We start from the raw sequence: 23,125 nt of genomic DNA on the forward strand, positions 1-23,125 counted from the left end.
ACCTGTCAGCTGACGTGAGTCCATTTCCGAGCCAAATTCGTCAGCTCCTCAATCTCTCAGAGACTGTGGGTTAGGACAGAAGGTGAACTAAACTTTTCACGAAGCCGCAGGGAAAACAAACAAACAAAAAAAAAACCTGCCCACACACCACACCATCAATCTCTTATGTGGGGTCATATTGAATGGGAAATACATTGTTTACATTAGTAAGAGTGTAGAACATTTAAGAGAGATGTTTTTTCTGCAGCTCTCGTTATGTGCCATCGTACAGAAGTTCATGACATGCAATGTAATGGCTGTGTTGCGATCCAAAGCGGTAGAGAACATGAGGTCCTTGGCCGTAAGATCGTGGATGAGACTGTAGGCCGAGCGAGTGAAAAAAAACCCCAAAACAAAACAAAACAAGAGGATAGGGTGTCGACCAAAACCTGTTGATGGAGAGATTCTGTCACACTAATGAGCCTGCTTAGTCTGCAGTGTGATTTACTTTGAATGTGAGCAGGTAGAAAGTTTTTGTTTTTGTTTTTGTTTTTTTTTCTGAGGATTGTTTCTGAGGAGCTCAACCCCTCGGTACCTATGGTTCCTTGGCACTTGGAGCTCAGAAAGATTGTAATTATATGTCATGCCTGTCAGATCCTGGGTCTCGGGAATTGAGGCTGATCTTTGAACCAATGTCCTGTGAATTAATGGTCAGATAAATATTCTGTAACCTTTTGCCAGCTTTTAGATGTATTTCTCTCTCTCTCTCCCCCCCCCCCTCTCTCTATCTATCTATCTATCTTTCTTGACCATTTGCATTCATTTTCCCACATATTTATACTGTACAGTTAATCTCATTGTAAAATGATACATTTGTGTCACAAAGTATCTTTTTGAGCCACTTTCAGGATTTCAGGATCATCAGGCTTCCTGGATGTGAGCTATCCAAGGTGAATCAAAGTAAATTGTTGTTGCTGTGGAAACATCTACAGTAAAGTGCAGCTCAGTTCCGGGGAAAAGTCTGAGAACCTTTAAGATTATCTGGATTTCGGCGTGAATAGTGATCTGATCTTAATGCAAGTCATAATAATCATAAATACAGAAAATCATATTTTGCAAACAACACACACGATATATTACATTGCTGTATCTTTATTAAACATGGTGTTCAGCGAGGTCATTGATGGAAAACGTATGTGAATGCAGCATTGTGATATGCTGAAAGGAGGTCAGTTGGAGTCAGGTATTCAGTTCCATGAGTCAGATGTTCTAATCAGTCCAGGTGTGGGTTTGCCCTGCCATATTAAAGAAAAAAAAAATGAATACAACTTTGGTTTCACAACGGAATTCTCCCTGAAGGACAAACATGGCCTGGCGAAGAGGGATTCCACACAATCTCGGAGGAAGTGTTCTTAAAGCTCGTAAGACCGGGAAAGGTTACAAAAGGAATTCTAAGCCCTTGGTCCTCCATCAGTCCATAGTCAGACACATAGTTCATATAGAGATTCAGCACCGTTACTACTCAGCACGGTAATGGACACCTATAAAGATCAGGGCAAGGGCACACCATACAATCCTCAAACAGGATCGACAACGGACTGCTGGGTGACAGCTAAGGATCTACAGACAACTCTTACACTTGATAGTGTCTGTGTTCACGAGCCTAACATAACAAACAAACTGAACAAGTGGTGGTTGGAGGTTACCATGGAGGAAACCACTGTCCTCCAAAAAAAAAAAAAAAAAAAAAAAAAACTTTACTGTCCATCTTGCCCAAGTTGCTAAAGACCATCTGGATGTTCCACAGCTCTAATGGAACAATGCTGAATGAACAAATGAGACAAAAGTTCAACAAAAGTTCAACAGTAAATGTACAAGTTATGTTTGCAGAAACCAAAATGTCATCCAAACTGTGATGTAGGGGCTGCTTTGGAGCCTCAGAGACTGGGGCTATTTGCAATCACTGAGGAGCTGATGAATTCCAAGTTGCATCAGGAAATGCTACAGCAGAATGTCAGGGCATCTGTCCATGATCTAAAACCCCAAAAAATGTTGGGTTATACAAAATGACAATGATCCAAATCACAGGAATAATTCAACAACAGAGTAACTCAAGCAGAACAAATTCTGCATTTTAAATTGGCCAAATCAGAGCCCTGACCTCTGTCCTGTTAAAATGCCATGGCATGACCTGAAGCGGGGTGTTCAAGCAAGACATCCCAAAAAATATACAAGGACTGAAACGATTTTATATAGAAGAATGGGCCAAAATACCTCCCAGCCACTGCACAGGTCTGATCAGCAGTGATAGAAAGCATCTGGTTGAGGTTATTGCCAGTAAAGGATGTTCCACAAGTCACTAAATGTAGGGGTTCAAATATTTTTTTCCATCAATGACCTTCATTGTTTAAACCATTTCTGCAAGCAAGATGTGCGTACCAAGTGAAAGTGTATATGCTTCATGTGTTGTTTGTCACATAAGGTTGTCACATAAGGTTGTCCTTGTATGCTGTATTAATATGACTTCAGTGAAGGTCAGGTCACATTATAGGAACTATTCATGAGGAAAACCAAATCATTCTCAAGGGTTCACAAATTTTTCTCTTATAACTGCGTAGTCTTATATATGCATATTCATTGCCTTAGTATGCAAATAGAACAGTCTTTTGCTCATATAAAGTACTCATTGCATAGCATCTAGCTGTGTTTTCTTCTGCTCTGTTGATTCAGTGAGTGCTTACGGAAAAAGTCATATTACTTCCTACTGACAAAGTAACCATACATCCACATGGCTTAGAAAGTCTTTATGGCTAGACATCTATAAGTGTCCTTGTGCTGTATCCAGACAATGCACTCTGTTACATACAAACACTTCCATCTGTTTTCCAAACACAGAGGACAAAAAGTGTCAAACAAAGTGACACCGAGCAAATATATAATTCAGTACGGAAGAGGCAAGAGTGTTTGTGTTTGTGAGCATGTGCGTGAGCGTAAGTGCGTTTCTTTCAAACGCGCGGAGATAAAAGCCGGTTAACATGAAGGATCTTTTGTCAAGGCGATGAATACAGAAACGTCCGATTCGCGGTGAAAACTTCATCGCAGAATAAATGGCTTCCCTCTCATCTCTTTAGCCCTTAGCTGGCACACAGACTTCAGTTTAAAACTGAACATCTGGATCTGACTGCCCAGCTGACGTCCTAAATCCTCCTCCAATCTCTTCTCCTGTCTCTCCCCCGTTTTTCTTTTTTCTTTTTTTTGCATTTGTTTGTTTTTTTCTCTCTGACTCTGGAATGAATGTAGATCATGAGCAAGCAAGTCCCATTGCTATCATGTTTAATAAACAATAAATTATATTGGACTGAATATGTGAATGGATAGATAGATAGATAGATAGATAGATAGATAGATAGATAGATAGATAGATAGATAGATAGATAGATAGATAGATAGATAGATAGATATTTCTGATCTAATGATGTGACTGAAGAGTGGCCATCCCTTGATCACCAGACCAGATAAATTCATTACTTTGTCTTTTTTTTTTTTTTTTCAAATCAACCTTTAAAGATTCTGATGCTGAAGGAACCATTGAGAATGAAGGTCAAAGCAGTAGACAAAACACCCAACACACACACACACACACACACACACATTCTCTCTCTCTCTCACACACACACTCACGCACACGCACACGCACACACACACACACAGAGGAAATGGGATCCACCGACCTCAGTTGTTACCCACAGAAAAGATTAGTCTGGGACAAAGACGGCCTCCCAGGGCATTATGGGCTGATGGAGTGGAATATAAGAATCATTCACGCAGCTTCACATTCTGACTGAGCGTCCCGTCCACTTCAGACCTGCCCCTGCATCTCAGATTAACATTTCTTTGAAAGACTGCCGCGTTCTCCTTTATGTCCCAAGGTTTCGGTGTCACCCATCGGCTCTGCGTTCGCTCGACGCGGTGATCTGTCATGTGCCGTGGCCGTGGGTGCGTGACGAGATGATTATGCAGAGGGAAGCATGTTAAGACGTTTTTTATTGTGCCTCTTTAACAAAAAACGCTCCAACAACCTTTGGAGCAGTTGCTGTGACAAATCACAGCCAATCAGAGAGGGTGAGATGAAAGAGTCAATGGGAGAGAGTTCAAGTGTGAGTTTAAATCGACTGTTGACATCGTTTCTGTTGTTTGTGTGTGTGTGTGTGTGTGTGTGTGTGTTTGTTTGTGTGTGGAGGGCAGCTGGTGATGTTATGTGTTTTTCTCTCTTGAATTCACACCTTGATTGCAACTGATTTATGTTTTGTCTTCGAATACCCTCCACCCCCACTGCCACCACCTCCACAACCTCCACCTCCACTTCACTCGCTACCACGTCCTTCTTAAAAACCTTTGAAGGCAATTACTCAGACCTGATCAAACGAACATCGAACAAACGCCAAGGTCAGTGCCGACAAGTGAGCGTTGACAGTTGGCAGGCTCTAACAGCCACACAGTAATTTACACTGTCCTTCAAGGGTTTCTGAATCCGCTGGGGAGAAACCTGTGGTGACGCCTAAACAAATGCTCTGTCATTATAAGCAATGATTCCTCTGCTGAGGGAGCTTTCTGAAGTTAGGTATCGAACAGTTATTATGTTATAATGGCCACGAAAATAGCCGATAAAACTCTAATCGACTGTAACCGTGGCCGCTCCTTCACGATCCTTCCGCTGTGTTTCTGTTGTTTGGAAAACACTGTTTTGTGGGTGGACCTGCATTGGGGAAGTGATTTATATATTGTGTCTGTTCTCTATTGCTGTTTATCAATTCTTTTCAGCCTTGTTCCTGTTGCCGTTATGGTGTGAGATCACACTGCTTTTGTGGTGCCCACTCCGAGAGTGACCGCGTTGCTTCTCCATAGCGGAGGTTCAGGAAGAGAATGATAAAGAGAGCAATTTTCTGCTGCTGGCTACACCTCCCCTACCCTCCCAACAGTTAGACACTGTGGAAGAGCTGGCTGACGTTACCCTGAATATATATATATGTGTGTATATATATGCAGATATATGTTGCAGTTAAGGAATGTTAACATAAGAGTGTTCAAATACTCTTAATATTTAACAATTTGGGGATGGGATCTTCAAACAGTGCACATGTTTTCCCTGTCTCTGTCTCTCTCAGTCTCTGTCTCTCTCACACACACACACAGACGCACACACATCAACATACAAACAATCACAAGTAGATGCACCGTCGGATGCTAACACACACATGTCGTCTCTCGCACACACATCAGTGTATGGCCAGAATCTGCTTGGATTCGGACCCTGTGTGAGATAAGGGCAGGCAGACGGCCGATTCAAACTCACACCTGACCTGTCATCTCAGACATGCAATCAATGTTCATCAGGAATGCCCCAGCAATCTAACCCTTATTGGGCTGTCTACTTACAGATGCCCTCACTGTTAGTCCCCTTGCATCCCCACTGGCTAAGACGCAAACACATCACCTGGATGACTGCTTTTAAAGAACGTGACCCCCCCCCCCCCCCCCCCCCCCCCCCCCCCCCGATCCTGCAGTATCAGAGGAGAGATGTCACTTTTGAAATGCAAAAACCCGTGGAGGACAGAGACTGGTCACACATGAAGGGTTTATCTTTTTTGTCTTTTTTTTTTTTTTTGGTCGAGGTCTTTATTTGATCAATTTAATTTTCTCCATCCATCAGCACGGAGGACTATAAATATGAAATTATTCAAGCAAAGCCTCCTTGGGTGGAAATGAATTTTTACAGTATCTGCAGAGGAGGCTGTTAACATGCAGAACATGGCCTAGATCAACATTTGATAAACGTGATGGTTGCTTTGGGAGCCTGAGGCAACGGGTGCAAGTATGTATGTGTGTGTCTATACGTATACATCTGTGCGTGTGTGTGTGAATGCGTGTGTGTGCGTATGTGTGTGTGTGTGTGTGTGTGTGTGTGTGCGCGTGTGTGTGTGCATGTGTGCGTGCGTGCGTGCGTGCGTGTCTTTTTGTAAGCCCGTGTATTTGTGCAGCCAAGCATGTGTGTGACATTTCATGAGCTGCTGTTTACTTCTACATTGTACATCTGCATTCTGAGAGAATTTGTCTTGAATGGAATGAAAAATGACGTTTTGCCCTGGGGATGGAGGGCTAGAGTTGATGGTCTTGCTGGATTTCACCCCCCCCTCCCCAAACCCCACCCCAAAAGAACCAGACACACAACAAAAAAAAGGACTTTATAGTGTTCGAATGGCCAGCAGGTTCATATCTACTGTCTTGAACTGTTATGTGAGACTTTGACAGGTCAAGTTGTGATTGTCTCCACAGTAGAAAGTTCCGGATCCAACACAGTTCTCTTTGAGTCATCAAGTGGTTGGTTTGCTTTGAGACTGTGCTTACCCCAGCCCGCACTTCATTTAAAAGATGAAAGCAAAAAAAAAAAAACAGAGAGGTAAATTGGCAGGAGTTTCTATCACAAGCAAATTCCCAGAGGGTGGTTTCATCCACTGAATTAATACCTTCCGTTTCACAGTTGGTCATGATGTTCAATTAAAAGAATTACTAACTCGTAGCAATATTTTTTTTTTCATCCCAAACTTACCTCAGCAAAAAAAAAAAAAAAAAAAGCTTCCTGAATCTGAAATAACAGTTTTCTCCCATAGTTTCATCATACCTTTGATTAGCCACACTCTGAAGACGAATGTTTTGCATGCTTCCTGGAGATTTTTTGAAGACTTAAGCTGAAAGAGAGCATTGGTAATTTAGATACGACCTTGCTAGAGCTCTCTCTCTCTCTCTCTCTCTCTCTCTCTCTCTCTCTCTCTCCCCCCATTTCTCTCCCTTTCTCTGTCTTTCACGCTCTCTCTCTCCATTTCTCTTCTCTCTCTCTCTTTCTCTCTCTCTCTCTCTCATAAGCCAGAGATAAGGACTTTTGACTGATGCCTTGTGTTCAGGCTGTGCTTGGGCTTCACACTGCCTGACTCAGCTCTTACCACTAAGATACACTAGGGGTGTTGGCTTTGACTGGGTTATGCTTTTATTTGTCTATTTTAATCCAGCATTGTTTTCACAGGCGCGGAGGGAGCAGTTCCATGCTCCCACAGAGAGGCTGTCAGTGCTGGTTTGGTCTGACACACAACTGTAGGAGTGACACTCAGACTTCACGAGAGGAGATACTGAGAAACAGCCCTGCTTGACAGGGTTAGACGCCGTAGGACAGGGAGATGAAGCGACAGATGAAAAGAGGGAGAGAAAAGTACACAGAGAGAGAGAGAGTTAGAGAAAAATGAACATTAGCTTGAGCGAGCCCACATTTGAAATATTTTTCTCTCTTTTTCCTCTGACTATTTCTCTCCCTCCTTCTTTACCATTTTGTTGAATGGGAAGCCCTGCAACTGAAACAGCGGCATAGAGAGTCTGAGCAAGCTGCTATGCTGTTGGGGAAGGGGGGGGGGGTTCTTAAAAATTGTGCTGCTGACATTAGCATCCAGACCACACACCCAGCTGGTTGTGGTGGAGGCAATTACTAAGTCCCTCAGCCACCAAGCCTCCAGTTTGAGAATTTTAAGCTCAGGATCAGCGTAGCTCTTTGAAAGTAATCAATCGTTTCCAGCGCAAGCCGTCCGTATTGTGTCTGTGTCATTTTCACCTTTTCAAATCCCTCTCAAAGAATTCTTCACATACATGCACGCAACTGTTTAACCAATCATGGCCAGCGATTTGTGGAAAAAAAACATTGCAGTTTAATCCTCTGTGTCCTGACCTATTCACAGTACTGTCATGTGTATTGCATAATCACAGTTTTACAAGGTCAAACTGTTTTCTTTTTTATTAAGATTCAGAGAATGAAACATGTTAACACACGCCACATATATACACATATATATTTATATATATATATATATTTGTTTTTTGTTTTTGTTTTTTTATTTACATCGTGTAGCTTCATGGTTGCATGTTACAGCATGTTTTTATGAATTGCACATTGTCGAATCAAGTCGATAACAAGGTCCTTCAGTACATTCAGTCCAGTTCTTGGTAATGCCACGTAAAACTTCATCATCATCATCATCATCATCATTATCATCATCGTCATCACCACCATCACCATCATCATCATTTTCTTGATTTTCTTGACATCGTAATCTGAACTGCTTTTATTTTCCAGAGAAAATAAAATATTTTAGAACACAGTCATGCACATTCTCTTTGTTCCTTTAAAAAAAATGATAACAAGCACCCCAAAAAATTCAAAATGTCATTTTATCTCTTAATGACAAGAGGCAGATATCCAAAATGCCTGCATCTGTTGGAAAAGAACAGACTATGAATTCTCATCTGAATTCTTGTGGTTAGGAAAATTACATTTGTGCTTTATCAAAAGCATCGCCTTGCCTTTAAAAGTTTGTTCCAAAACACAATGTGTGTGTACTTTAAAAACAATACATGACAATGTATCACATCTTCAAAAAAATAATTTTAGCTCAGTATGACAAAAAAAGTATATTATATTTTGGCATATAGTGTATTCATCAGGTATTTTGGATTTTAGATAAAGTTTTGGCACTGTTAGATTACAGATGAATTACAGTTGAAAACTGATTTTCAAACTTTAAATGTCAAAGTACAAGGCAGTACATCAGAATGTTAGTGTGGATAATGTGCAACCTTTTCCAAAGTACCACACAAAAAAGTACAAAAAAGTAAGTACAAGTACAAGACACGGAAATGTCTGAAGTCAGAAATGGTTGTTAAAAGAGGTTTCATTTTGTGTCAATATACACTTTTTTTCAATATAAATTGCTGAATAAATAAGAATGGTTTTGAAATGGATCTCTCCACAGCAGCACAAATCTGACAGACACCCTGAGCTGTGTTTTTTTTTTTTTTTAATAAAAATAAAAGGTCACTACATGCATGGACTACATTGCCCATCATCCCATTTGAGGCAGGGAATACACAGTGATTGGCTGAGAGTGACGCTCACTCGTTGTTGTTAATTGCCGGCGAAGGCTTGCTCCTCATGCCGTCCGTGGCTGCCCTGGACGTCTCCGTGACAAAAAGACGAGGCATCCACACAGAGGTGATGATACGTTTGTACTCTTTCCGGAAGTTTCTGTTGAGGAGTCCGTAAATGATGGCGTTGAGGCAGCTGTTAAAATAAGCCATGAAGTAACTGACCACAAAGAGCCACTCCGGGACTCGAGGGGCCATGGTCTCTGGGTCAATGGCGACCACGAGGCCGATGAGGTTCAAGGGCGCCCAGCAGATGGCGAACAAAACAAACACCACAAACATGGTGACAAAGTTCCGGAGGTCGCTGGGACGGACGCGGGAACGCTCCTCGCTCTTGACTTTCCGTCTCACTTGGATGACCAGCACCCAGATACGCAAGTAGCAGAAGGTCACTACGGCGATAGGCACCAGGAAGTGCACCACCACCACAGCGACCGTGTACGAGCTGCTGGCCGTCTGGACGAACGTGCAAGAGTAAACGCGAGGGTCGTAGCTTAACGAGCCCACGAAAAAGTTGGGCAGGATAGCCAGGATGGTGAGCATCCAAATAAGGGCGACCAGCAGCAAAGTGTTGCGAAAGCTGTAGAGGCGGTCGTAGGCAAAGCTGTGACAGATGTAACAGTAACGGTTGATGGCGATCCCCGTGATGTTGAAGACGGAGCCGATGACGCTCAGGCCCATGAGGAAGCCGCTCACCTTGCACTGAGTTTCCCCCAGGGACCAACCGTCGTGGAAGATCGCGTAAAGCACCAGGGGATATGGATAGAATGCCACCACCAGATCAGCAAATGCCAAGCTGACCACAAATACATTACCTGAAAGAAAGAAAGAAAGACAGAGAGACAGAGAGACAAAAGGCAAGGGAGACAGTAAAGGAGAAAGATAAGAAGGAGGGAGAGAGAGAGAGAGAGAGAGAGAGAGAAGGTGGGAAGATAGAGTTATAGCTAAGTAAACATTACCAGCCTTAGGTCATGTAAAGCCTTTGATTGCTGTGATCACTCTGGTGACTGCAAAAGAAACCTGTTTTATAGGTTTGTTACCATCCGTCTTGTCAGTGGCCTGCATGTTAAAATGGGCCTAACCGTCCTATTAGGTTTCTTATTGGCAACACAAAGATGAGTAATCTAGTTAGAATAGAACGAGAGCGGAATCTCTAATTGAGGCACAATATTGCACATATTACCACCTCTATAGATTTACATATAGATTGGATTACAAAAGCACATGAGAGTGAATAGGTTGAGAATCTGTGATACAATTTCTCGAGGAGAATCTTCATTATCTGTCTTTGCCATAAAATTGATGAGAAGTGTGGAGCAATATTGATGGATTTCTATCAGAGCGTGACTGATGAGCTGATATTGTGTGTAAAACAGGATTTGTTTACCATGGCTTGTTAGACCCTGTGACCTTATTTCTGCCAACATCTCATAGCTTTCTCCCTCACCCCTAATCTGTCACAGGGGCCTTATGAATATGTCTGTGGTCATCTGAATATGACCGTGATTCTGCCCCATGGTCATCTGAATCTGGGCAATGATTCATCTGTGTTTGACCTGTGGTCACTTGAATCTGAACACGATTCAACTGATTCTGACCAATTGCCATATGAATCTGTCCTATGGTTATCTGAGTCTGCCACTTGACTTTACAGCTTTCAATTTTCTGTCATAGAGAATCTGCCTAGGACTCTCTCTCTCTCTCTCTCTCTCTCTCTCTCTCTCTCTCTCTCTCCCTTTCTCTCTCTCTCTCTCCCTTTCTCTCTCTTACTAAAAACACGCACGCGCGCACGCGCACACACACACACACACACACACACACACACACACACACACACAACAACAACAACAATATATTCACATGGCTGATCACACAATGTAAAAATGTTTCTGCAAACGTCACAGAGTAAGTCAATGCCTGTCTTATCACAGTGATAACATCAAAAAGTTCATAACCCAATATTCCATGCTGTTCATCTTAGTAGTCTTTACCTTTGTTCCCCCCCCCCCCCCCCCCCCCCCCCCCCCCCCCCCCCACCCCTCACCCCAACTTTCAGTGTGATAAATTCCAATCAAATCTGTAGAATGACACTGCATCTTTCCACTCACTGTTTAAATAGCTCAGTGGAGCGTGTGAAGCTGCACAGTTATTGTGAAATCAAATGGTAATAATGCTAAGGATAGAATCCAGGTGATCAAATATGCACAGCGCTCTTTCTTTCCAACTCTTCTTTGCTTGAGCAGTGCTAATTACTAAATTCTATTACTTGTTTAAATGAATGCTTGACAAACATTTAACAGGAATCCGTTTACATGGTCCATTAGTTCAGGAATATTTTGCATTAATGGAGGCAAAATTCTTTCTCTGTAGAATAATAACACTTTGCTGATTTTGTTCTTTACAGCTAACTGTTAATTCCCTTGTAGTACCGGGGGGCGGGGGGGGGGGGGGGGGTGTTACCCAGGGACATGATGCAGCAAAATTATTACATCAAGCTTATTGTGCACTAGAAATTCTACCCTTTTGTGTAAATGTTCATTTAAAATGGGAAAAACTACATCAGTTCATTTTCACCCAGGGACATGACGCAGCAAAAGGATTGCATCAAACTTACTGTGTACTGGAAATTCTACCCTACTGTGTAAATTTTCATTTAAAATTGGAAAAACTGCATCAGATCATTTTCACACACAAGTTATGTAAACTAATTAATGTTTAGACTGATAGACAGGCAGGCAGATAGATAGATAGATAGATAGATAGATAGATAGATAGATAGATAGATAGATAGATAGATAGATAGATAGATAGATAGATTTTTTTCAACAAAGCACTGTGAAAAGAAAGCAACACAGTTAAGTTTTTGGAGAGAAATGCATCTTTCTCTCTACAAATCTAGGACCACTGACAGAAGATACTGACAAGCGGAAAGACAGGCATGCAAAGTGATGGGTGTCTGATGTAAAATGAGTCTGTCGGGGAGGGTTCTGATCCAGCTCACTCTGGGTATGCTGTGAGAGTAGACTACTGATCACAGAGACAAGATGCTTAACAGACCATAGCAGACTACAGAACATCCACCCAGAAACTGTTAGCTAGATTAATCATAAGCATTTTGATGTGTGAATTTCAGAGAGAGAGAGAGAGAGAGTGAGAGAGAGAGAGAGAGAGAGAGAGAGAGAGAGACGGACGGACAGACAGACAGGCATGCAGAAAAACTGACAGGCAGACAGAGGCAGAGAGAGTTAACTTAAACCTGTCCAAGCTAAATGACAGTGTTGAATAATTTGCTGGATTGTGCAAAAGCATTGTATTGTGTGAGTGACAAAGAGAAAGCGAGAGAGGGAGGGTTCTTGTATGTATCCAGGGCAGATGATGATGATGATGATGATGACTGTGCTGAAAAGGGGAGAGGAGGGGCATGGTGAGCAGGGTTACAGTGCAATGGCTGATCTATAAAATCACATGGCGTTGTTCACTTGCCAAGTCCTTCATCCACGAAAATGAAGGCCCCAAGCTGAAACCGCTTCAGACAGCTAAGGAGTCATCAAAGTCCCCCAAAAAGAGGAAGTGACAGAGAAGAGCCAGTGACCCCCCTGTCCTGACTCATCCCCGGATCTGGATAACCTTTACAAAACAACAAACGTAAAAACCTCTCCCGTGCAAGGATAAAATATGAGCCCGCAATTTCTAATGGATTGGGTGCCGGCCAACACGTTATGGCATCCAGGAAAAGTAAATCTAACCATCTTGAATGAAGGCTAGAGGTGGTTTTCTGAAACAAATGGCCACACTTTTCAAAAATCAAGGCTAACAGACCAATCAATATACTGTATGTGGAATGTAACAAAAAAAAAAGAAAAAGAAAAAAGAAAATAGCCCTTACAGTGCTGATAAGTACAGTCTTACAGAACTGTTTTAAAAGCTTGTTTCAAAGCATGCTGTGATTGTCAGAGTAAATCACAGTGAATCGAAGTTTTTCGAATCGATGGCTATTAGAACCATTGGTATTCCATTTTTGTGCCGTCAGACTGCGCCAGACCACTGCATCAGCAGATACGTTCGTCAAAGGCTTGAAGAAGACAAGAGAAGGCCATCGAACATAACAAAATCATTTTTCATCCGTATAAGAGATAGAAGACAGATATTTATTTTTTATATGTGTGTTTCTTCAGTAGCAATATTAACGGATGGCAGGTTTAATTAAAAAAACCAAAAAGACAATGTGTCTCCTGTCCACCTTGATAAAACCATGGTCTCCTCCCCCAATTTATGGAACGCGGCCGCTGTCCAAGGTGCTGAAAGCTTCCCTTTCGGAAATCATTTGGAATGTGTATGTGCTCTGACTGCTTATGTGAATAAATGAAGCAGCTGCCTCCGTAGCCCTAAAGCATTACGGCTCATATCTCACAGGACAAATCACTAACAAACAGGCCATTAACGCAGGGCACACAGGAATGATACCATGTTGTGTGATAACAAGATACACGTCCGAATAAAGACCGCTAAAAAAAAAAAAGTCACATTCAAATAGGGCTGTGATTCTCTAATGTCCCTATTCAAGAGATAACGCACCTTTTTAATTCCGTGTGGCCCTCAATGCAATTACATGTAATCTCTAGAGATAGTGAGGCATAGAATAAATGACATCTTTTGAAGTAGGCTATAAAAATATTTTCCTGGCCCATGAAAAACGTACATTTCTCTACTTTTGCCCTATTGAGGTGAAGTCATTTTGTTTGAAACCACAGGCTGATGTTAAAATACACCACACAGGTGGGTTAAACCATGTATCTGTGTTTCCATGTAAGTAGTATTTCCATAATCCTGCTACAGGTGGCCCCTAACTCTGAACAGTTGAAATCTCTTGCTGTTCTGCTCTACTTTCTTCAGTTAATTAAGAGTTTGAGAATTAAGGTAAGTTGAATCAGATGTGACAGAGCAGAGAGATAGAGAGAAGTAAAATGTGGGGGTCTCCAGACACAGCTCAGTTGGAATCATGGGGCTTAGGAGACCAGGTAAGACTTTTAAAACCTTTTGCCGATCTGCCGAAGAGAGCAGTGGACAAAACTCGTTCTGAGAAAGCAAAACCTCTAATACTTCTCAGAGAGGTGTATGACCTTGCGTAACACAGCCTTCAGCAGTCTTTGAACTTATTTCTACTTTTGCTCTGAGAAATAAAAAAAAAAAAAAAAAGGATTCTGAGGGAGGCTAATGGCCTTGCAAAATCGAGCGAAACCTTTAATCAATTTGAACGATCGCGAATCTCACACTTTTCCTGGTCCCAGTTGGAAATTAAAATATTATATGCAGCGCTTTCAGTTAGAGGGATCGATCCAGTGGACATTTGTAACATTTCAAAGGGATTATCGGCGAATGAAGGGGTAAAAAGACAGAAAAGACCATGGTTTCATGCCTATGTTCCGCCAAATAATTATCCGAGACGTTTATTAATTTGACATTTTCTTAGATTGTGTGGGATTTTTTGGATGCAAGTCTAATTAACGGGATGTCAAACATGGACATTTTAAAGGTGAAAGCCTTACATTTATTCAAGTTAATCAAGACCGACTGGATTTGCATTGGATAACCATGCTTTCCTATGTGTGAAACAACTTGAAATACACATTTGATATTTATCCCTTTCCATTTCAGCCAGTATCTTAAGGTTCTGAACCATTAAAAATACATCTTTTCCTGAGCTGAACCAACTCCAATGAGAGTGTGAGTGTTCAAACAGCACCAGGGAAATTGAAATAATCAATGCTAAGCTTTACATGCTTCAGAAGAAACTGACCTTCAAGTCTATGGAAGTCTGAGACTCACGTCTGGATATATGTTCTTCATTTGCCTCATAAGATCTGCACTTTTGTTCAAGTCTTGGTATAAATAAAATACCTGTATGTGAGGTCCAAACGATACAGGGATAAGTCGGTTCACCATCTTTTTTTCTATTTTTTGTCTTCCTTTTTGGTGGTGGAGATTGACAGGAGTTTCTGTATTAAAAAAACTTGACCTCAGAAATTTTAGCTGTATCTTAGGTGCGCTGGAGTGGAACAGTTCTCAACACTACCTTGGAGAACATTAAACTCACTTCATTAAACTCTTCAGCAGAAAATTACAAAACAAATCTAAAAGCTTCTAGTGCGCTTTTAAAGAGAAAATTCATCCTGACGAGCAAGAGAGGAGGAAAAACACCTCTGCGGTCAGTGAACATAGGGTTGCACTCATTTGCTTTGCAATCCATCACTATTTCTGTGATGATGCCCTTTCTTTTACAGGTTGGTCCATTGGCTGCCTACCGCTATTTCCAAAATCTACTAATTGTCAAACAAAAAAGTGCTCTGATGTCATTGCCTAAATCGGTACCTGTTTTTCATAAAATAAATCAACTCAATGTAAATGTGCAATTCAAAGTGCATTTGATGTGTCTACAAGTCAAAAGAGATTATGTTTAGAACGCTGTGCCCGAAATACTACAAGTCAGTGATATTAAAACTTTTTTGCACTTCAGAATCACAAAAATTATTCATTTTTAATTCATGCTGCTGACACAAACTGAAAGCTTTGAAGGGTTTAAAATGCTTACGGCATTCAATCTTTGATCAGATCCAGCTTTGGGTTCATGAAATGCAGATTTCACTGCCCCAACCCACAATTCCAAACTACCAAATGATTTTTGTCTGGATCTTACATTCTTATCATTGGTTGTAGGGTATAAAGATGGGATTTAATGAAATGAGTGTGATTAAATCCTGCTTGACATTCCAAGGCTCAAATAGGTCTTACTCAGTCTTTCGGAGGCTTAGAGAATACCTTACATGAACTAAATTTCGATGGCTCTTTGGTTTGTGAAATAGGGTGATTAAGCACAAAGCACTGTCACAGTCGCTGGGTACGGGCAGACTCTTCGGCACCACTATGTGTCCCAGGTACTACCAAACCATGCCAACGCCCAGTAGGTAGTTACTCTAACTTGTTTTGATGGTAAGCTATGTTCTGAACCCTCCCTGAAACAAACAAAAAAATGAATCAACCGACCAACCCGCTAACAGATACGATGGGAAAACAATTGAGCGACACACGTTGGCCGACCATTTAGCTAACTCTCAGGCCTTGGCTGACTGAAAAACACCGTAATGACCGTCCATCTAAAATAAAACACTGCAAAGTAAGTGATTAAGTTGGAGATGGAGGGGGAAAAGATGGTGAAGGTGGAGGCGGTGAGGGGGTGGAGGAATGGGATGGAGGTGCTTTTAGCATGCGGTGTAAAACCTCTCCCATTTGCTGAGCGAGATTCTCTGTGAATCTCAGGGAAAAGAAACGTCTGATGTTCACTTTCGTGGCCTTTTTAAAGTGCGAGCGTCTCGTTCGGAGACTCGACAGCTGGCACTCTGTCTGATCACAGGAGACTCCAGACAGGAAGAGTCAGAGTCAGAGCATGGCACTAACGAGACTAACGCCCAGCCCCCCCCCCCCCCCCCCCCCCCCCCCCCCCCCCCCCCCCTCACTTTTCCCATCCTCCCATACTCCCTCATGACTGAACGCAATTCAGAGGTCATTTTAGGCACTTCTCTCTAAAAAGATCTCCGTAGATAATCCACAATTTCTTTCACTACATATATATATGTGCACTCCCTTGGCCGTTTGTAAAGCTGTTACATGGGGGGGGTGTGTGTGTGTGTGTGTGTGTGTGTGTGTGTATATATATATATATATATATATATATATATATATATATATATATATACACACACACACATATATATATATATACATATATATACACACACACACACACACACATATATAATGTTACAATGTATCTGATTCTCAAATGAGCAAAGGGAGTTATGAAAATACTACTATGAAAAACGAAAACACAAAAGCTGTAAAATGGCTGTGTTGCCCTGAGCCGGCTCTTCTCTCTTCTCACTAATGTCGATATTGCTATTAGGATATTAGTTTTGCTTTCACTTTGTCGAGTGAGGAAAACGAATAAAAGGGAGTATGGGGTTATCTTTGAAATCTCCCAAATGGCCTAGAGACAGTCCTCGCAGACACTGCAGATATGCAGCTCACTCTTAGGTGAACGACAAAACGAGATGAACCCCTGAGACAACAGTGGGTCTGAATGGAGCAAACGCAGACTTTATGATGCAAACCATTACTACGTCAGTGTTATCGGAAAAAAAGCAATTCCACGTTCAGGCAATGCAACAGTACTCAAGAGCACTTGGAGAAACATGAGACACCTTAGCATATTGTCTTCATGCAATTCCCTGTCGAAATAGCCTCAGGAAAACAATCATCCACTTCTCCTCCAGACTTTACAGAGATGTTGATCCAAACAACACAGAAGACAAGCACATATATTACAGGAAAATCTGTTATTTGGTGAGCTGTTTTCAATTAACAGTGTGAGCTGACCTATCAGCCCTCATTTCATTGACTTGTCAGTAATGTTGTAATATTATATTATACTCCATGGCAGAAATCCATGCTCTCACAATTACACAGCATCAAAATAATGATCGAGAATACACATGATGCATCTTATTATTTCCCCTATGGAGCACAGGGGGAAAAAAATTCTCTCCATGCTTGAGAGATTTTCAAATTTTAATGCTGAGAAGCAACAGATTTATGACCCCTGGTGTTAGCAGCTTTCACAAGTGCCTGAAAATTCAGACACGGTTTCTCTCTACCCAGGCCTTGGCTCCATTAGTCTTTGATGCGTATGAAAACAGTTTTACGATGTTATGGGGAGAGTTATCGCTGGCTAAAATACAGCAGGTTGCCTGTCTTCTTTCAGAAACACATTCCTGTTTGCAGTGTACATCAAAGACTCAGTTGCCACCTCACTCACCCACCCACCCCCCTCCCCCCTACCCCCCGCCCTCTTACTCTCAATGGCCCAGGGTCTTGAGTAGAGGTGGTTACATAAGCTTCCCCTTTAGATGATCACAATGCATTTATAATAGATATGAAAAGAGATTTGGAAGGGGGAAAAAAAATATGAATTCGATAAAAGTAATGTTCCATCTCAGCCAAGGAGCAGAATTAGGTCAGACACATAAATGTGTAAGACTGTTATTGTTTTTTGTTTTTGTTTTTGTTTATTCTTCCTCTTCCATCATATAACTTCCCTGCTCATGTGTGGAAAGAGCGCTGAATAATCTGCTGACTGGAGTTCTTTTTTTTTTTTCTTTTAAGAGATTTATTCTCTTATTCCCTTGTGCACAGCCCCATGTCAGACAGATACTCGTTCGCCCACCCTAGCTGCAGGTGTTAATCCTTCTTTCATTCTCCTTCTTTCACAGTCGGGAAGCTGTGAGTGACAGACAGAGCGGTTCCTCACTGTGTTTTTGAGGAGCAGCTGGCGAGGAACATGTGTTCAGACCCGGTTACAGAAGTCTTAGAGTCTTAGTGGAGTGCTAGCAAAGACATGCAGTCAATACACTTGACTTGACAGTGAAAACAGCTCCCTCAAAGACCTTGACACTATTGTTTTTTCTCCCTTAAGAGAGAGACAGAGACAGAGAGAGAGAGAGAGAGAGAGAGAGAGAGAGAGAGAGAGAGAGAGAGAGACAGAGAGAGAGAGAGAGAGAGAGAGAGACAGAGAGACAGAGAGAGGGTCTGTGAGAGTAAAACTTGTTTGTGTTATCTTCAATGAAGTCACCATTATTTCAAAACAACACTGACATTTTTTTATGTTTTATTTAGATTTTCATATGTATCTAGATTCATGTGTTTCCCAAAGCAAGATTATTCAGTCAGACAGACAGCTTAAATAATCGTGGTGTCAAAATTCATAGCTATTCAACAGGTGAAACTTCTAGGACTATACACAATCATCTGGGAGTTGGAAATTGTCCCAGTGTATAGAAAAAAACAAATCTATAAAAAATAACTAAGTGTTCAGTCAAGTGTCTTGAGCTGTTCTGTTCATTTCAGTCTCCAAAAAATTGTCAGATGCGTTCAAACTACTGCCTTCTTCTAGATCTATGTTTTTTATTCTTGCTTTTCCCCTACCACAACTCTTCAGCTCTACCATTTTTTCATCTCTCTGTCTCTCTCTCCCCTTCTACAGCTCGCTCTCTCTCTCTCTCTCTCTCTCTTCTGTTCCAACTCCCCTATTTATTTTCTCTCCTCATTCCTCTATTATTCCAGCTTTGGTCTCTGTGGTCAACTGTTGGTAAGCACTTGGTGCTTGTAATGGGGCTCTTGCAGTGCTATGCTTGTCAACAACTCTTTAACCCACTCTGATCAGACTGCACACACTCAGAGAAGAAAGAAAAAAGGTTGTTATTTATTTAGTGGGTGTATCATTAGAACCCGAACATATATACACTTGGAAATTCGGGACTTGGTTGGATTGCCCGAGGAGATTCTGATAACAAAACCGAATGACAATTAGGCTATTCCTTTTTTCCTCAACCTCTTCTGTGAACCTTGTATTTTCTCTCTTCTGTTTGCTTTCCCCACCTCTCCTAAGCTCTTGTGGTATGTAGTCTCTCCCTCCCTCTCTCCTTCTCTCTCACTCTCTCTCTCTCTCTCTCTCTCCCCCCCATTTGCCCTTGTCACTGTGCTCACAGGCAGCCCTACACATCTTTAAACATCTCCTGACGTTTGCTCTGACCCAAACAACCTCTGAGATGCTGCAAGCTGGGTCTTACCCATGAGGCCAAGGGCCTCAGAAGACTATGATTAACCACTTTACCTGGTATTCACCTATTGCCTTGTCCTGAGATCACACAAACACACAAATGATGGGAAAACATGGGGATTCTAAATAAACATTATGAACAAATAGTGGTCAATAAACACATACACACACACACACACACACACACACGCGTGCACTCACACTCAACTTATATCATTCTCAAGCAGGACTCCTTTATCTGTGCAGAACCTGACTGCACTATCTTTGCATGTCTATTACACTATATTCTATGCTTCAAGATACCATCCTATTCTACAATATGCTTAAAGATGGAGTTACGTAAGTCATCAAGAGGTGTCCCTTTCCTGTACTGCACCAGCAGGTCTATCTCTACTCACTTATATTAGAGTGTTCCCAGGCAGGTAGAGTTTGATGTACAAAGTGTATAATATGGAAGATAGATCTACAAGCATTAACAGGAAAAAAGCACTTCTCACTGTTTCTTAATGTCTTGTTGTTACATCACTGCATCTAGAGTTAATTATGAGATCATTACCAGGAGCATATGCACATACACTCTTTATAATATTTAGAAAGGGGGGAAAAAAGTCCTTTCATCTTTACCATTAGTTCATTCAGCGTTCATTGAAATCACAAGCCAGTCTTTCTGGTTTCTGTGCGGCTTTTTCTGCTGTAATGTTACTCTGTGTGTTTCTTGATGTGTTATGTCTTGTGAAAGATGCTTGCGTGGTCCTCAGTAATGACAGGGTGATGAAAGCTAAGCGAAGAGATTTTTTTCCCTCCCAATGAAAGACAGACCATCCATGCAAGAGAAACAGATAGCTCCAACGAACAAATCAGGCACAAACTTTTGACAGGACTCATACTCAACCTAATGAGGCAACAGTGCCGCCCCTGCGTGCGCAAATACCTATGGAGAAATTCGAAAGCCACAACAGACTCTAGTGCTGAAGCAATGCCAAGCAGTTGTGTCTATCATAGAAAGAGATGATGTAAGACAGTGAATCTTCCTTTGAAGCACACAGGCTTGGCTCTGAGTCGACGAACACGAAATGTGCTCTTTGAAGCCCTGCACAACCATATCCCCCTTAGTCAGGGTGACTGTCAGGGGAACCTACACTCCTCCAAAATACACACACACACACGCACACACATATGCACACACACATACAAACATGCATGCGCACACACACACACACACACACAAACACATGGGGGGTGAGAGAGAGAGAGAAGCTCAGGTTGAAGGTAAACACTTGTGTGTTGGCTGTCTTATTCTTTTGCTTTTGTTTTTGTTTTGTTTTTTGTTTGTTTTTTTTTCTTTTGTCAGTAACATATGTATAGCAACATTATATGTATATTTGAGAGGAGCAAGGCAAGACACTGTCCATTTGAGGAACAACTGTCTGTCAGCAATCACAGATTATTAATATAATAAAATCCACAAGCACTAAGGTTCTGCTCAGGTAAAGTCCTATGTGAAAATGATGTAGGGAAAGTTGAAGAAGCAGAGAGAGTCAGCTCCCTGTCAGGAGGAAGAAAAATAAGAGTTTCAATTAAACATTTCATGGCAATACTGGAATTATATTATGAAGGTCTCCAGCAGAGGTAAAGGAGACATTGAATGCCTGGTTACACTCAAAGTGTGCCTAAGCACCCGCAGCCATTCTCTCCCAAATTACTGCACTTCAGCACACACACACACACACACACACACACATACACACACACACACACACACACACACACACACACACACACACATGCATACGCACACACACACACACACACACACACACACACACACATGCACACACACACGCACACACACACACTTACACACACACACACACACATGCCTGTCCACACATACACACACGCACACACACACACACACACACACACACACACACACACACACACACACACATCTGAACTGCTAAGGACAAGATCAAAGCACAGTGAAGGATTTGATCACAGAGGGCTAAGCGATCATAGCTTCCTACTCAGTCTGTCTGTGATGCTTTGGTATAAAAGCATTTTTGGCATGAACTTTTTGTCTCAACAGTGTTTAAAATTAAACAAAGTGGCCCTGAATATGGTCTTAATAAGAACAGCTATGGAATGTAATACATAATATGTTCATTATGAGTATGAGTAACTTGAGTTAAGGAAACGTTAAACCGAGTAAGACACGTTGTTTCACTTTATGTGAATCTGATGTTCATGGCACATTATTTTCTTTTTGTAACTTTCTTTAACTTTGAAAATAATAATTAGAAACAAAAATACTCGTTCGATTAAGACAAACAATGGCTGCAGAAGCAAAAATGTGTACCGATGAATGAATAAAGCAATAACCTACTTTATGTAGGGTTAAAGTCATAACTAACATGAAGAACAAGAAGGTAATGTTGAAAACTTAAAATACCCCTAGATTTTAAGGCGTAGCCAGACAACATAACGTGTAATCTTGGGTACTGTAATTTAATATTGTTGCTAAATGTAGATCTTTTCGAGTAGCCGGAGGCTTCAATATTTGTAACGCGACAGTAATAACGGGGTTTATTAATTCATATCGTGTATTATTCATTCAGCTGCGCTCCATTCAAGTTAAGCACACTTGCACGTGAATGGCGCTAAGCGCCATCAATGAGGAGTGGAATGGACACGTGAGATACCAGCTACTCTCTCAATTTACTACAGAATCTTTAAGACGTTGTGACAGCATTCATAAATTAAGAGTATCCTGACGTACCTCGAGAATTCTTATTCGAAATACAAGTCCCAAACTATGTGATGATTTTAGGGAATGAGTGTCTTTCTATTATTTATGTTAAGCTACACTTACAGAAAAAAACATATGATGACAACGTAAAAAAAGAGATAATACTTAGCCGAACTCACCAGCATTTCTTAACTTTCGATTCCGTAGCACCGAAATGATTACAAGCAGATTTCCCAAAACATCGACCACAGTGGTAAAGATCAGCACGCTGGCCAGCACTGCTATTGCCCAGGCGGGGCGCGCACTTGAACCCAAAGCGCGGCCAGCATGCCCCAGTTCCGTGCGGTTCTTCAAACCAGCGATATTTTCCGGCATGCCGGAATTACCTCATGTGCTGCCCTCTCCTTCGAGATTCAATATGAAACTCACTGCAACATTCAGCAAAATTCGAGCTACAGCAAAAACTTGGTTAAATACAATCCTTTGAAAGTGTCGACGAGTATAAGAAATGAAATAATCAAATTAAGAGACAGGTTTAAAAAAAAAAGGAAAGAAAGAAAGAAAAGAAAAAAGAAAAGGAAACCCTGTTAAAGAACCGAAGATGAAGAATGAAGTTACTTGTATGTTAATATCCTTGCATTTTTTTTCTGAATGAAAGTTCCATTCATTTAGTGGATTGCAACTGCTTTGGTGTCCTTTAATGCCAG

The 23,125-nt window shown here is 41.5% G+C and overlaps 1 protein-coding gene across 1 annotated transcript; it reads right to left on the bottom strand.

Annotated features, from left to right (window-relative positions):
• Positions 1-8,967: 8,967 nt before the first annotated feature.
• On the bottom strand, positions 8,968-22,793 carry mtnr1bb (melatonin receptor 1Bb). The gene is made up of 2 exons (XM_030792610.1): positions 22,598-22,793; positions 8,968-9,815 (listed from the first exon to the last, which is right to left on the bottom strand). Exons 1-2 carry the CDS (start codon positions 22,791-22,793, stop codon positions 8,968-8,970), a joined length of 1,044 nt encoding a protein of 347 aa, XP_030648470.1.
• Between the last annotated feature and the right edge of the window lie 332 nt (positions 22,794-23,125).

This window comes from Chanos chanos, chromosome 15 (genome assembly GCF_902362185.1).
Source record: "Chanos chanos chromosome 15, fChaCha1.1, whole genome shotgun sequence".
Classification (NCBI taxonomy): Eukaryota; Metazoa; Chordata; class Actinopteri; order Gonorynchiformes; family Chanidae; genus Chanos; species Chanos chanos.